We start from the raw sequence: 15,061 nt of genomic DNA, 5'->3' as shown, positions 1-15,061 counted from the left end.
GGACTAAGCACTACAACAGCTCCATCATAGGTACTGAGAGGACTAAGCACTACAACAGCTCTATCATGTACTGAGAGGACTAAGCACTACAACAGCTCCATCATAGGTACTGAGAGGACTAAGCACTACAACAGCTCCATCATGGGTACTGAGAGGACTAAGCACTACAACAGCTCTATCATAGGTACTGAGAGGACTAAGCACTACAACAGCTCTATCATGTACTGAGAGGACTAAGCACTACAACAGCTCCATCATAGGTACTGAGAGGACTAAGCACTACAACAGCTCTATCATGTACTGAGAGGACTAAGCACTACAACAGCTCTATCATAGGTACTGAGAGGACGAAGCACTACAACAGCTCCATCATAGGTACTGAGAGGACTAAGCACTACAACAGCTCTATCATGTACTGAGAGGACGAAGCACTACAACAGCTCCATCATAGGTACTGAGAGGACTAAGCACTACAACAGCTCTATCATGTACTGAGAGGACTAAGCACTACAACAGCTCTATCATGTACTGAGAGGACGAAGCACTACAACAGCTCCATCATAGGTACTGAGAGGACGAAGCACTACAACAGCTCCATCATAGGTACTGAGAGGACGAAGCACTACAACAGCTCTATCATGTACTGAGAGGACTAAGCACTGCAGCAGCTCTGCTTAGAGGTGCTGCCATCATTCTGTCCGCCTCAGCTTGAAGCCAGTTAGTAGAAAACATGCTTCACCAGAATCAAATAGTGTTTGTCTGTGATCGTGGGATGATCATCAGTGATCATCTGTCATTCTGTCAGGCCAAGACCACTTTGTGAAATATTCAGCTCTAAATTCATTTCCCCCTCCAGGTTCGGGACCCTCCATCAAAGACAAGTACGTCACCGCCCTGTACTTCACCTTCAGCAGCCTGACCAGCGTGGGCTTTGGAAACGTGTCCCCCAACACCAACTCGGAGAAGATCTTCTCCATCTGTGTCATGCTCATAGGATGTAAGTCCTGATGTTACGCTGAGTAGATGTAGTCGTGTTTTAATAAGAATGTCACTATAGGGCTTTAAATCCTCCTGTACAGAGGAGACACTTTCAGTTCATCATCGTAGCATCTGTCTCAGAACTAAGTGTTGATAACTCCTTTAAGTATCTCATACATTTCTTCTACTTGATGAAAGTTCGAGCTGATGTGTGAAAATTAACTAAATTGGTTTTATTTATTTTGAAAGAAAAATGATGGGGCTGGCCGATAAAATGTTCAAAGACAGCGTCAATACATCTGTGCGATTAGCTTTTAGATGTATAGCTATCTTTAACCCGTTACACAGACAGCCGAGACGTCATATCTATGAAAACAACGACAGAGATGCAGAACAGCTGCAAAGAGACACGGAGAGACTCACGATGTCAATGAAAAGAGACTAAAACAACCAGAAATAAACACAAATAACTACAAGACCACAACAATTTAACATTTTCAGTTCTTAATAAACATTCTTGCTATAGTTACAGCAGCTGCACAAAGCCATGGATCATACTTTACATTGTGAAAGCATATCGCGTGATGATTTATTAATACAATTAATCAGCAGGGATTGTAATATGTCCTGTCATGCTTATCAACTCAACTTCCTCTCCACAGAGTAATTACCTCTGCAGGCTGGCAGAGCCCTGGACCTCATAGATCAGGCTAACCGTAGGATGAGAATATGAATATGGTATTTTAAACCAGTGACGGCTTGTTCTTTGCATGCGAGCGCTCATCATTTTGTGTTGATGAAAGAAAAGAAGGAAGAAAGCATATATTTGACTGTGGTTCCAGTTATCCACGGGTCAAATCTAAAGCTAATCTAAAACTACGGTGTGTTTGGGCTGCAGGCCTCGTCAAATGTCAATTAAAGAAGTGCAACATTCTGATGCTCTAAAGTTAAAGTGCACTTTATTATTATAAAGTATTATAAAACCTCAGAAAGGAAATCTGATCAATTGTGTCCCTTGTAACACACACACACACACACACACACACACACACACACACACACAGAGTTTTAGTGTGTGTGTGTGTGGACAGTGATGGGAGCTGACAGGTTGAGAGGTTAGCAGGATCCAAGTTGACAACAGGACAAACCAGAGAGGCTGATGAAGGACAGGACACAAAACACTCTGCCCTCACAGACAGAAGCCTTTGACCTCCGTCACAGTCCGGCTGCATCTCTCCTCCGGACCACCGACCTCCCGTCTCAGCAACACTTGAGCTGAATTATTCTGACAGCAGGATTACTGCAGGTGATCTCCAAGTCAAACAGTGTATCCAACTGGGTCGACTGTATTTGATTAGAATCCTACTTATATAACATATTTCAAGTTTATTTTTTCAAGTCTATCTTAAAAGGTCAGTGCTCACATGCCGGTACTGTATGTACGCTGATAAAGGCCGAGCTTTTGGAGTCAAGTGGATTTCAAAGTTGCTCCCTCACCCCTCACCCGACAGCTTTAGAATGCATTTGTATGGAGAAAGAGGACAATTGATGCAGTCCTCAAGCGCTTACATTGAATGTAATGGGTTAGGAGTCTTTTCACTGCCGCTGTGGACAGCAGGAACAATTCAAGCATCCAAAACTCTTCCACTATACATACGGGCATGTGAGATTATTTTGAGTGGGGTTGTATTACGTGGTTGTCCTGTCAGTGTATAACGGTGAATCTCTTTAAACCACCAAAGTCACACAATGACAGAAACAAACTAAGCAATGGAGGCAGCGATAGAGCAGAAAGCTAACGTCCTACGAGCTCAAATGACTGCTTTTGTCATTGGAGGCTTTGAAGAGGGCATCGATAACGAGCTACAAAAGCAGAAGCGCCCCCATAATGTGTGAGGCCACGTTGCCAGATGAGCTGAACAACTAACGCTTGCTTTGATCTCCTCAACAAAGAGGCCCCGCCTCCAGTGGACCGGTCACCATCAGTGTCCACAGTGGAGGAGAGGAGAGTGAATGTGAGTCGAGCTGCTGGGCCTGATGACATCTCTGGTCATGTACTGAGAACATGTGCCAACCAGCTAACTGCCGATGCAGACGTGTCTTAAAGCTGCATTTTCTCTGGTGTCCACCAGGGGGCGACTCCTCTGGTTGAGAAAGTGACTCTTCTTCTCTCTTGATTTATTACCTCAGTAAACATTGTAAACATGAGTTTATGTCTCAATCTCTAGTTTCAAGTCTTCTTCAATACAGCATGATGTTCATTTAGTACATGATGCTCCATTTCGAGTCAAACAGACCATAAAGCAGGGGATGCTTTAGGGCGGGGCTACACAGTGATTGACAGGTCTCTGCCGCTACCAGAGACGTATACGGCGTCTCTACGTCACTCCTCCGCAGTCCAAATATGGTCACTTCTGTTCATCGGTTGCAAAACAACACGGTCGACTATCGTATTCCAAGATGATGAAGCCAAAATCAAGGCTTCAAAACGTCCTCAAACCAATGTGTGACGTCACGATGACTGCGTCCACTTCTTACAGTCTGTGATTCCCACCTGCTTCAAGACAGCCACCATCGTCATCATCACCTGTGACTCAGAAGTCTACAGTGTCCAGACTACGTGTTGGTCCCTGTTGCACAATGACAATAAATGAACCTTACAACCTTGTAACACACCGACTATGAAGCAACTACCTCATTAACCCCACTTCACTGAATCCCAACGATCCCTTTAAGCGCTAACTTGCTTTCTAAAGTTCAGCCGAGGCTAATACAGGGCTCCAACAGTCTCAGCTGTTGAAGTTAAAATCTTTTTAGTGGGAAATTCCCTCTGTGTTTCTTACTAAGTCGTAGTAGAAGAGATAGTTACACAAAGTGTTGATTTACAACAAGCTTAAAGAAGGCCTGACATTAGCATTTGAATGCCAAGACACGTTATGTTGAATCTCTGTAAGTCAATGAGCACAGTGACCAAGATCAAGGCTTCCTTTCTTGTCTGGATGTTGTAGCACACCAGGCCGTGTGTGCAGAGAGGGCGCTGTCACGTACTGGAGTCTGTGTGTATTTGCACTCCCATTTCTCTCATTTTGAAGCACTATAAGAATAAAAATCATTCAACAAATAGTAAACGTAGATAGACTAATAATAACTACGTTAAATGATATCATCTCTATATAATAATTATATAAAGATGATTTGTAAATAGTTGGGACGGTTAGTTCCAGGCTGCAGTAACGCTGAAAAGACGGCGACAACGCGGACAGATGCAGAAGACCGGGAAACGCTGACCAATCAGGGCAGGCCTTTTTACGGGAGAGGAGGGGCTTGAAGAGACGGGCCCTAAAACAAAGCTGTTTAGACAGATACATGTACATTCTGACAGACAATATGAGAGAAATACTATCTTGTTTTGAACAATAAAGCGTGTAAACATGTTCTCGTAAAAACCCCCAGTTACATGTAAATGACCGCGATACAAAGCTGTGTTTAACTGAAGTATTAACGAGATTACACAGCTGGTATTCATGCTAATATCAAGCTCCGTCATTATCCCACCAGCTGGCTGAGCGTCCTCTCTCTCTCTCTTCTGCTCCTTGCCCTTCGTCACTGACAGTATATTTTATGAAACATGTCAAGCTTAATATTATATTTCTTTTCAGATGGAGAAGACAGTCAGCTAGAAATATGTCAGGTCACATCAGTGTATCGAGGACCCGCGCAGCGCTCGACTCTCTCTTAATGTATATGTGACTGTCTCCCTTCCTGCCTACCTTCACTTGCATCTGTTCCACACATCCTCCATCCTCACACTTTCTAAATCCTCCCTCGCTTCTCACCCTCTCTCCCCGTCTCCCACCCTCCAGCCCTGATGTACGCCAGCATCTTCGGGAACGTGTCCGCCATCATCCAACGGCTGTACTCGGGCACGGCCCGCTACCACACGCAGATGCTCAGAGTCCGGGAGTTCATCCGCTTCCACCAGATCCCCAACCCGCTCAGGCAGAGGCTGGAGGAGTACTTCCAGCACGCCTGGTCCTACACCAACGGCATCGACATGAACGCCGTGAGTACCCGATCCAGTGTGTGCACCTGGTCCGCTGTGTTGTTGAATACACACATGTGCACAGAGAGAGACCAGAGGAGTATTCTGAGCCTGCATTGTACGTTAATAGGACGATGCGAAGACTTTGTCTCAGCATGCATGGTCTGACAGCGTCAGAGAAAATAGGAATGATGTGAGTATCATCAATAATATACACACACACACACATGCTCAACATATGCAACTAGACAAGTGAGAGTACTTGCATCACGCATGAACCTACATCGGTGTCTTCACATGCATGAAGGCCACGCTCTCTTTTCTCATACAAGCGTAGAGTCACACCTGTCACAGAATGAAGGGGCGCTTGTTGTGCACGCTCCACCTGAACCTGAACTGTGAGTCACAGCGTATAGGATGACACACGTGATGCAACCACAGACGCACTCACACACCATAACCCCAAACATGCCACACACCAGTGGCGGCTGGTGGAACATGTTCTAGGTAGGGCCATCCTATCAATTTCAGCAAACATCCCAGTATGATTTAATGCAAAAAAAATGTAAGTATCAAACACGCATTATTACTTGGCAGTTAAATATTTAACATGTATTCCAACACGAAAACAATCAGTCAATAACACTTATATAATATAACATGTTTATTTATTGAGATGCCCCTATGTACCTTGTTATAGGAGGTAAAGATCAGGAGAAGTAAACATGAAGTGTAATTATGAATACTGATGTTAAATTAAGCTATGATGAGTTTTCACTGTTAATTTAACATCTCTATTACATGTTGATGCCTCCATGACCAAGTTAAGCAGATGAGACTGAGGACAACTATGTAGAAGAAAATATGTTCACTTTTTCTAATATATAGCTTGACAGAGTTCTCCATGTGTGTCCTGATGTTCTCATGTTTCCTTACCTCCTCATCCCTCACTCCCTACCCTGGTGTTCTCACGTTTCCTTACCTCCTCATCCCTCACTCCCGTAACTGTCCGTGCTGGATCCGTCCCCGTTGTTTTAAAAAGCTAAATAAATTATTAGCATGACGTCATCCAGCTAGTCAAACCTGTCTGGTGTACAGCTAGTACAGAAGCTTCGCATGTACTGCTTCCCTTTCCCGCAAGTCTGCTGTCTGATTGTGAGGTCAGGCTGATCTGATATCAGCTCTTTGGCTGCAGAATCTCCGCCAAAGTTCTCCTCTCAAACAGGGGTTGGAGGAGGAGTGCTCACACTGGCGCTCGCCTGTAGAGACTTCTCCTGACGAGAACGCGCAGCTATGGGCCAGATCGTTCTGGCCCACAGCTGAATCTATTTGAGGGCGCTGATTGGCTAAATTGTATGTCACTCATTTATATCTTGAATCAGCAATTGGCTAAACTGCTTCATAGACCCGTCTCTTTTGGGCCAAAACGATCAGGCCCCCCAAGCTGCGCAGTTCTCAGAGTGTCGTGCACACAGACAGAGAGCACGAGCAGAGAGCACACAGACAGAGAGCACGAGCAGAGAGCACACAGACAGAGAGCACGAGCAGAGCAGACAGGCAGAGAGCACGAGCAGAGAGCACACAGACAGAGAGCACGAGCAGAGAGCACACAGACAGAGAGCACGAGCAGAGAGCACACAGGCTGAGGACGAGCAGAGAGCACACAGACGGAGAGCACGAGCAGAGAGCACACAGACAGAGAGCACGAGCAGAGAGCACACAGGCTGAGAGGACGAGCAGAGAGCACACAGACGGAGAGCACGAGCAGAGAGCACACAGACAGAGAGCACGAGCAGAGAGCACACAGACAGAGAGCACGAGCAGAGAGCACACAGACAGAGAGCACGAGCAGAGAGCACACAGACAGAGAGCACGAGCAGAGAGCACACAGACGGAGAGCACGAGCAGAGAGCACACAGACGGAGAGCACGAGCAGAGAGCACACAGACAGAGAGCACGAGCAGAGAGCACACAGACAGAGAGCACGAGCAGAGAGCACACAGACGGAGAGCACGAGCAGAGAGCACACAGACGGAGAGCACGAGCAGAGAGCACACAGACGGAGAGCACGAGCAGAGAGCACACAGACAGAGAGCACGAGCAGAGAGCACACAGACAGAGAGCACGAGCAGAGAGCACACAGACGGAGAGCACGAGCAGAGAGCACACAGACAGAGAGCACGAGCAGAGAGCACACAGACAGAGAGCACGAGCAGAGAGCACACAGGCTGAGAGGACGAGCAGAGAGCACACAGGCTGAGAGGACGAGCAGAGAGCACACAGGCTGAGAGGACGAGCAGAGAGCACACAGACAGAGAGCACGAGCAGAGAGCACACAGACAGAGAGCACGAGCAGAGAGCACACAGGCTGAGAGGACGAGCAGAGAGCACACAGACAGAGAGCACGAGCAGAGAGCACACAGACAGAGAGCACGAGCAGAGAGCACACAGACAGAGAGCACGAGCAGAGAGCACACAGACGGAGAGCACGAGCAGAGAGCACACAGACAGAGAGCACGAGCAGAGAGCACACAGACAGAGAGCACACAGACAGAGAGCACGAGCAGAGAGCACACAGACAGAGAGCACGAGCAGAGAGCACGAGCAGAGAGCACACAGGCTGAGAGGACGAGCAGAGAGCACGAGCAGAGAGCACACAGGCTGAGAGGACGAGCAGGAAAAGCATGTTTTGCGCAGATATCATATTTTACACACATTACTGGGTACATTCCAGAGTTCAAAAACACAAATATTGACAATTTGTATAATTTATGATTATTATAAAAAACTAATTTTTTTTTTTTTTTGTGTGGCTCATGGTGGGGCCATGCCCCATGGCCCTCTATTGACCAGCGCCACTGCCACACACACAGCAAACAGCAAAATTATGATTAATAATGTTTACGAATTAGTAGTAATGATATGACATAATTCATGTTATTATAATAGTTTATTGTTGTATGCATTATACAATTTGATATACTATATGAAGTATTTGTCAATTATTACCAAATGACTTGTAAACCTTTTGAGAAATAGTTTGTCAGACGTCTATAGATAGATGGACCAGATTGTAACACTTTATTAACAGTTAATAATCGGTTTGTAAACAGTCTATAAACATTACTGAGATGGCAATTATAAAGTAACAACTGGTGATTATTAAACTATGTGACATGGTTAATAAATACTTTATAAATCATCTATAAACATTAATTAGATGGATAGTTAATTGGTCTCTGGTCCATCTACGTAATGTTTATAGATTTATAGACAAACTATTTCTTAAAGGTTTACAAAACATGTGGTATCATTGACAAATACTTAATATAGTAAATACTATGTTTTATTGCATGCACAGCTATTATACAATATATCATTTATAAACTAGTTTTTTGACATCACTCAAAGTAATGGTATAAATTATAGCTGCACTAATAAATTATATTAAACATTAATAAGTGTAATGTCATTGTTGACTGTAAAATAAGGTTTGACTGAAGTTAAATGAACTATGAGTTTACTATTTATGAACGAAGGTTGTTATTCAGTGTTACTGGCGGTTATCTGCAGAGACTGTAATGTGTAGAGCCGTGTGTCCTTGTTGCAGCTGTAGAGTGCAATAGTCTAATAGATAATAGTCTAAGTGTCCCAGAGGCCATGAAAACACTACTTTTCCTCACTGAACAGAAGCTTTTCTCAGCAGAAAAGCTACAGCAAAGGCCACGATGATGTATCCCGACAGCAAACATGTAAATAAACAATGACAGCGTAGCCTTGAACGTCAGCAGAATGCACCAGCACACTCGGGCCACCTCACACATCAGCAAAACGGTAGTTGTGTACAGGGAGTCACAGTAGGCAGTTATCCAAGTCCACACGATGGAGTCTCAGGTGGGTCGTGGAAGGTTACACAGCGTTGGTTGTGTTCATTTACATGTTCCTTTATTTTAGACTGCCCTCAAACCAGGCCGTGCACCGTGTGTGTGTGTGTGTGTGGGGGGGGGGGGGGGGGGGGGGTTACTGCACTGATTCATGAAGAAGAGGTGGAGGTAAAAGTCAGTGAGGCAGTAACTCAGAGCTTAATGTCCGGACGGGAGGTGAAAACATGCAAGAGAAAATGTTGAAAGTATGAAACGGACGTCGGCCTGTGGAGAGATGAAGACGAGCCCATTTAAGGCGGACATGAAGAAGGAGAGGAGAAATAAACGAAACATGGAGAGAGAGAGAAGCTCTGTGTTGTCTGTAGTCGGCCAGAGCGTTACGGAGCCCAGGACCTGCTGCTTTAGGAGCCGGGGCTCTTCTCCTCATTAAAGTTGCACCAATTCTTCATATTAATTGCACTCCAAGGGCCTGCAGACTCACTTCCGGTGGGCCTTCTGTTTCAAATCATTTAACAGCAAAGCTCTAAAAGAAAGTCCTCGCAAAGGCTCTTTGACAGAGAAAGAAGCCCGAACTGCTGACACCGGTCCCTCCGGGGTTCAACTCATAAAAGAGTTAAGTTGAAACTGTGACTTCCCTGAACCGACATCATCATAGTGTAATAAATGTACGCCGCTGAATGTCCCGTGAACATTCACCAGCAGGGATGAGAGGAACAACCGTCAGGGCGTTTGTATGACTCCTTTCAAAGCATCCATAATCTGTGACATTAGTGTGACATCAGTTGGATGTTCTGGACACACATCAGTCGGTAGCGTGTATCAGTACTGATGGAACCTTTCACTTTCATTTCACCCGCTTTCTTTATCTCACCTCTCTCCTCCTCCTTCTGCCCACTCACCTCTCCTCACCTCCCATCCTTCTTTATTCTTGACTTCCTTCTGTCTTCTTTCTGCTTCTGTCCCCTCCTTACTTTTCTATCACTCACTCCTTCCTTATCCCCGTCTACTCCCTCCCTCCCTCCCCTCTGCTCCCTCTCCCCCAGGTGCTGAAAGGTTTCCCCGAGTGTCTCCAGGCGGATATCTGCCTCCACCTGAACCGGACCTTGCTGCAGAACTGCAAGGCCTTTAAAGGCTCCACCAAGGGCTGCCTCAGGGCGCTGGCCATGAAGTTCAAGTCCACCCACGCACCGCCGGGGGACACGCTGGTCCACGCTGGGGACGTCCTCACGGCCCTCTACTTCATATCCAGGGGGTCCATCGAGATACTGAGAGGAGACGTGGTGGTAGCCATCTTGGGTACAAAATATATATATTTATGTATATTGGTCTGTCAACGTATGTTTTACTGATTACCAACTACTGTTCCATGGGAACGTTTAGGTTATTAGAAACAGAATCTGAAGCAAGAGCATGACAACTCTTGCAGGAGATGACTTAAGGGTACAAATAGTTTGGTCCAATACTTGAAGTTCCATTGCAGCCTGTAGGTGAACTCAGGGCTGCTTCCCCATCACCTCAGGAGAGCAGTGATAAGAGTTCTCCACTGGTCCATCGCCTCCTGTGCGGATCTCTTTCTGGGTGTTGACCATGTTCAGACCTCTCAACAATATGTTCTAGCCGGTAGCGCCATCTGCTGGAGAGCACCAGGCGTTACTGCTGATAGTTCAGAGTCAACACAGGACAAGACAAAAAAGTACTTTTCTAATCTGTGAAAACAGGTATAACAGTTGGCACGTGATTGATTGATTTTTTGTGTGTTTGATGCTGTTATACTCCTTTCACCGTTCACTCCTCCATGTGTCAAATAGGACTTAAAGCTTTCATGTTTTGTTCCAGATGAGAATTATTTTTTGCACTGGCCCCTTAGAGCTTCCGTACCTGCCACTCTCATATAGCTGAGTCATAAAACATAATTATAGAATAATAATTGGAGATAAACCTTAGCTGAATTTCAGGAGCAGGGCCACACCTCCACGGGGCCACTTCCGGCCACACCCTACAAATACCCACGGCCACCATAGCTCAGCCTGCTACGCCTTTCGCACCCCACCCTCCCGCCCCTCTTTAAAACCACTCCCGGAAGGCCACCTGCCTCCACAGCCACTACTGTCCCACATGGACCGGGGGGGTCTGCAAGGCCCGGGAGCCGCAGTGGACCCTCAAACTAGCCTTTCCCCAAACCGCTTCGCTCAGACTACCCTCCACCAACCATCCCTAAAACTCTCCAGCCGGCCAAATCGCCGAGGTGGGGCCCTAAGCTAGTGAATTGAAGTAAGTAATTCCCTCTAAATGTTAGGATAGCTTACATAGATCACAATTAAATAAAATATCGTTATGGTTGATATTTCCGTTCACCTACAGAGCTGCTTCATTGTTGTTATGTAGGATCTGTTGGCGCTGGTTTTACTGGCTGCTGGTGCAGGATGAAGTAGCGGCTGAAGATACGGAGCTCTCTCTCTTTCTCGTCTCCTTTCTTAGGGAAGAACGACATCTTCGGCGAGCCCATCAACCTGTACACCCGGCCGGGTAAATCCAACGCTGACGTGAGGGCTCTCACCTACTGCGACCTCCATAAGATCTTCAGAGAAGATGTCCTGGAGGTGCTGGACATGTATCCGGAGTTCGCGGACCACTTCTGGAACAACCTGGAAATCACCTTCAACCTCCGAGACGTGAGTTCACAGCCTCGTCAAAGACGTGCAAAGAGCTCTGTAGTTATTGGTCTCTCTATCTAGCCGTGTTCTATATGCATGTTCCCTGTGCTGTTGAATCCAAGCAAAGATGTTACTTTAACTTTTGCTTTTATTGGTAGAATTGATCTTTTAATGAAGTCCATTTAATGCTGGTTTCCAGACCAACATGATCCCAGGCTCTCCGAGCAGCGATTACTCCAACTGCGGGGGTTTCAACAAGTTACGCAGACGCAAGTTATCATTCCGAAGACGTACAGAAAAAGGTAAACCTACCTTTATTGCTCATCTTTAAAAAATCATATTATCTGACTTTCCGATACAACTTCAGTAACTTTCATTTGATGATGCAGTTCATCCGGATATCCTCCTCCTCTGGTGGTCATCTTTGAAAAGTCACTGACCGATCTCCCTCCTTTTTCTTTTTTTCAAATTATTTCCTCAGATGAAGCAGACGCCGGAGAAATCAAAACGTCCCATAAGTCTGTGAGACGGAGACAGAGGGAAACACCCAACAACCCAAACCAGAAGGGGGCACCTACGAGGCAGTGGCAGGCACACCGAAGCTCGGTGTCTTCGCACTCCAGCGGCGATGAGGTAGAGCTACACCTGGTCTGAAGTGTTGATTGTATTGTGGTGACCGTTGTTGTACGCATTGGTGCAATAACAACTGGAACTAATGTCCTGGATCTTCACTTCTAACAGAGGGGGGAGTCCGTTATGAACAGACTCGCTCCTCCGCCGGCGATGCTGGAGAATCCGCATGCTCAGGCCACGTCCAGCAGCTTCAGCGAGAACACCGAGGCCGATGGAGAACCCGAGACTGGGAACACCTGCAACGCTCTGTCGGGTAAGATTAGAACCAAAGGGCGTGCACCTGTGAATTATACAGTAACGCCCCATACTGTGATTTCACGCAGTCACTCTCCGTCTGTCTCCCGCAGGTGCGTTCTCGGGCGTGTCCCACATCTTCAGTTTCTGGGGGGAGAGTCGAGGGGGCGGTCAGTACCAGGAAGTTCCCAGCTGCAGCCTGGCCTCCCCCCCGGCCCTCAACACGCCGCTGCACAGCCTGAGCCGGCAGCAACGCAGCCAGCTGGACACACGCCTGGACCTGCTGCAGAAACAGCTCAGCAGGTACGGCGGGCCGAGTGTTGGGGTGGATCTGTTTGAGACCCTTGCTTGTAGCCGGCTGCCTCTTGACAAAGTCTCTCGCCGCGAGCCCTGAAGCCTTTAGCTGGACGAGGCTCCTTTGTCAGGACCTGTTGTGACCACAGGCCGTGTCTTAAAGCCTACAGCTATGAAGCCGGCTCTCCAGCTGACATGTTGATGAGGAGTAGCGGTGTGTAAGAAGAGAACCCCCCCCCCCCCCCCCAACATACTGAAAAAATCTCTGTTTGACTTCAGAAAGTGGAAGAAAGCTCCACAGGATGAGTCCTCGTTAGCTTATAGGAGCCAGCAGGTTTGATCTCCTGTATGTGTGGCGCTCACTTTATTCCCACAGTAACGAGACGTAATAAACCTTCAGACTCCTTTTGTTCCAGCGGGATGGGAGAGAGAGAAATGCAATATAACAAAATAGAGTTTACACAAGTTTAACAATTAGAATGAGAAGTTTTTAAGAGAAGTGGAGGGTGGACAAAATAATATGTCCATCCAGATGTTAACAGCAGCTCTGAATGCTAACGTCACGGTTGAGATCCGATGTGGTGATTTACTTCCTGGTTCAGCGTTTAGCTAGTGTTACCATGGTTACTCTCTCTTTACAAAGAGCAATCATACGAGACGTTAATATTAATATTCCTGAAAGTTCGCAATTGACTTGGTGAGTCCTTTGGTACTGTAACTGATGTTAACGATGGACAAAATTAGAACCGGGAGGATAAAAACGCATGAGATTCCTTTAAATGCAGAGATAGCATCTGCACTTTTAATGTCCTGAATAGAATCAATAAAATTAAATTGATAGAACATAAATGTGCCCTCCGTGTAGCTATTAACGGTGGATCATCTACCACACACTGTGTGCAGGCTGGAGAGTCGCATGTCGACGGACATCGGAGCCATCATGCAGCTGCTGCAGAGACAGATGGCCCTGGTTCCCCCCGCCTACAGCGCCGTCTCATCGCCGCCTCAGGTGATGACACGCACACACACACACACACACACGCACGCACACACAGACACGCACACACACACACACACGCACACACACACGCACGCACGCACACACAGACACGCACACACACACACGCACACAAACACGCACGCACACACACACACACAAACCAGGACGCTGGCCGTCACAGCAGTCAGGCAAGCATCTGTCTCTTGGCGAGACCCAGTGATGAAAGACAGCTTTTTCATTGTTATCATATGCTGATCCAAACTGCGAATCGACGGAGGGCTACGCTTCCTGCAGACCAATAACATGCTGTCTCTTGCAGGTCTCACCTTACCCGGGTCCCGGCCCAGGACCCGGTCCACTGGTCCAGCCTATTACAGACACCCTGGCCTCCCTCTCACAGGTGAGGCAAATGTATGAGTAACGTGTTTGTTGACTGGAGGCTGTCATTGGTCCGCAGTGAATATAAACTATATAATAATATGAACTAACTTTCCACTGGTTCTTCTCCTACTTAGTAGCTTCACGATGTTTGTGTCAGACTGGTCTCATCCAGCAGTACTTAGCAATGCTTACCAAAAGTAATATGCCGTAATTCATAGATATCCCGCGAAATTGTTTTGTATGTTCAGCACACACTCATCAACGAGGACGTTTAAAGACTGCTAAAGCACACACATGGTGGGGGGGTATTTCAGTAACAGCACTTCTGTGGTTATTTCAACCCAAACAACCAACTTTTCCTTCGCAGCACTTCGAGGAGTTCCCAGCCAAGCCCGTCGACACCCTGCAGCCCCAGGACGCCCCGCTGATCAACCCCAACCGGGCCCAGCTCGCTCCCCCCGGACTGGACAGCCTGGGGCAGCACCTGGAGCTGGGACTGGGCACAGGGCCTGGGGTCATCTCCGGGCCCGCCGTAGGTTCATGTGTCGGGGTAGATTTAGCAGCGGGGTCACACTCAGGAGTAAGGTTAGACTTTGGATCGGGGGAATGTATGGGCGCTGGGGTCGGGCCGGCAGCTGGAACGGGGCTGTCTTCCCCAGATCCTGAAACCCAAAGGAGGCTGTCCCTCCAAGAACCACAGACCCCTCTGGACTCACGGACACCACAGAGACACAGCTCTGACCCAGGGGGGAGCTAAGGAAGAGGGGAAGGGGGGGGGGAAGGAGGGCTACAGAGAGAGAACGACAGTCCTTTCCTGTTTCTACTGTTTGGAGATCGAAAGGCAACTACTGTACCTACCACCAAAACCCTTCAGGGCACCCATCTACTGAACCTTCACTGCTGATTCACCTCCCACCTTCTAAGAGAGGACACTCAACTCAGAAAGAGTGAAGCCAGGCGG

General features: G+C 47.2%; 1 protein-coding gene across 1 annotated transcript in view; it reads left to right on the top strand.

The window, feature by feature from the left end:
- kcnh2b (potassium voltage-gated channel, subfamily H (eag-related), member 2b) overlaps window positions 1-14,857 on the top strand; it is a gene marked incomplete at both ends in the record, with an annotated part of 239,506 nt that extends 224,649 nt beyond the window's left edge. Inside the window, 12 exons of the mRNA XM_079292121.1 lie at window positions 857-997; window positions 4,842-5,041; window positions 5,151-5,213; window positions 9,948-10,200; window positions 11,383-11,576; window positions 11,758-11,860; window positions 12,040-12,191; window positions 12,300-12,444; window positions 12,539-12,728; window positions 13,623-13,728; window positions 14,039-14,119; window positions 14,468-14,857. Of these exons, the coding sequence (XP_079148247.1) occupies window positions 857-997; window positions 4,842-5,041; window positions 5,151-5,213; window positions 9,948-10,200; window positions 11,383-11,576; window positions 11,758-11,860; window positions 12,040-12,191; window positions 12,300-12,444; window positions 12,539-12,728; window positions 13,623-13,728; window positions 14,039-14,119; window positions 14,468-14,857 (2,018 nt within the window). The remainder of the gene's footprint in view (window positions 1-856; window positions 998-4,841; window positions 5,042-5,150; window positions 5,214-9,947; window positions 10,201-11,382; window positions 11,577-11,757; window positions 11,861-12,039; window positions 12,192-12,299; window positions 12,445-12,538; window positions 12,729-13,622; window positions 13,729-14,038; window positions 14,120-14,467) is intronic.
- Window positions 14,858-15,061: the final 204 nt, after the last annotated feature.

Source organism: Melanostigma gelatinosum (assembly GCF_949748355.1).
Source record: "Melanostigma gelatinosum genome assembly, chromosome: 20".
Taxonomy (NCBI): Eukaryota; Metazoa; Chordata; class Actinopteri; order Perciformes; family Zoarcidae; genus Melanostigma; species Melanostigma gelatinosum.
The sequence above is the reverse complement of the archived record's forward strand: the minus strand, read 5'-3'. Positions and strand labels throughout refer to the sequence as shown.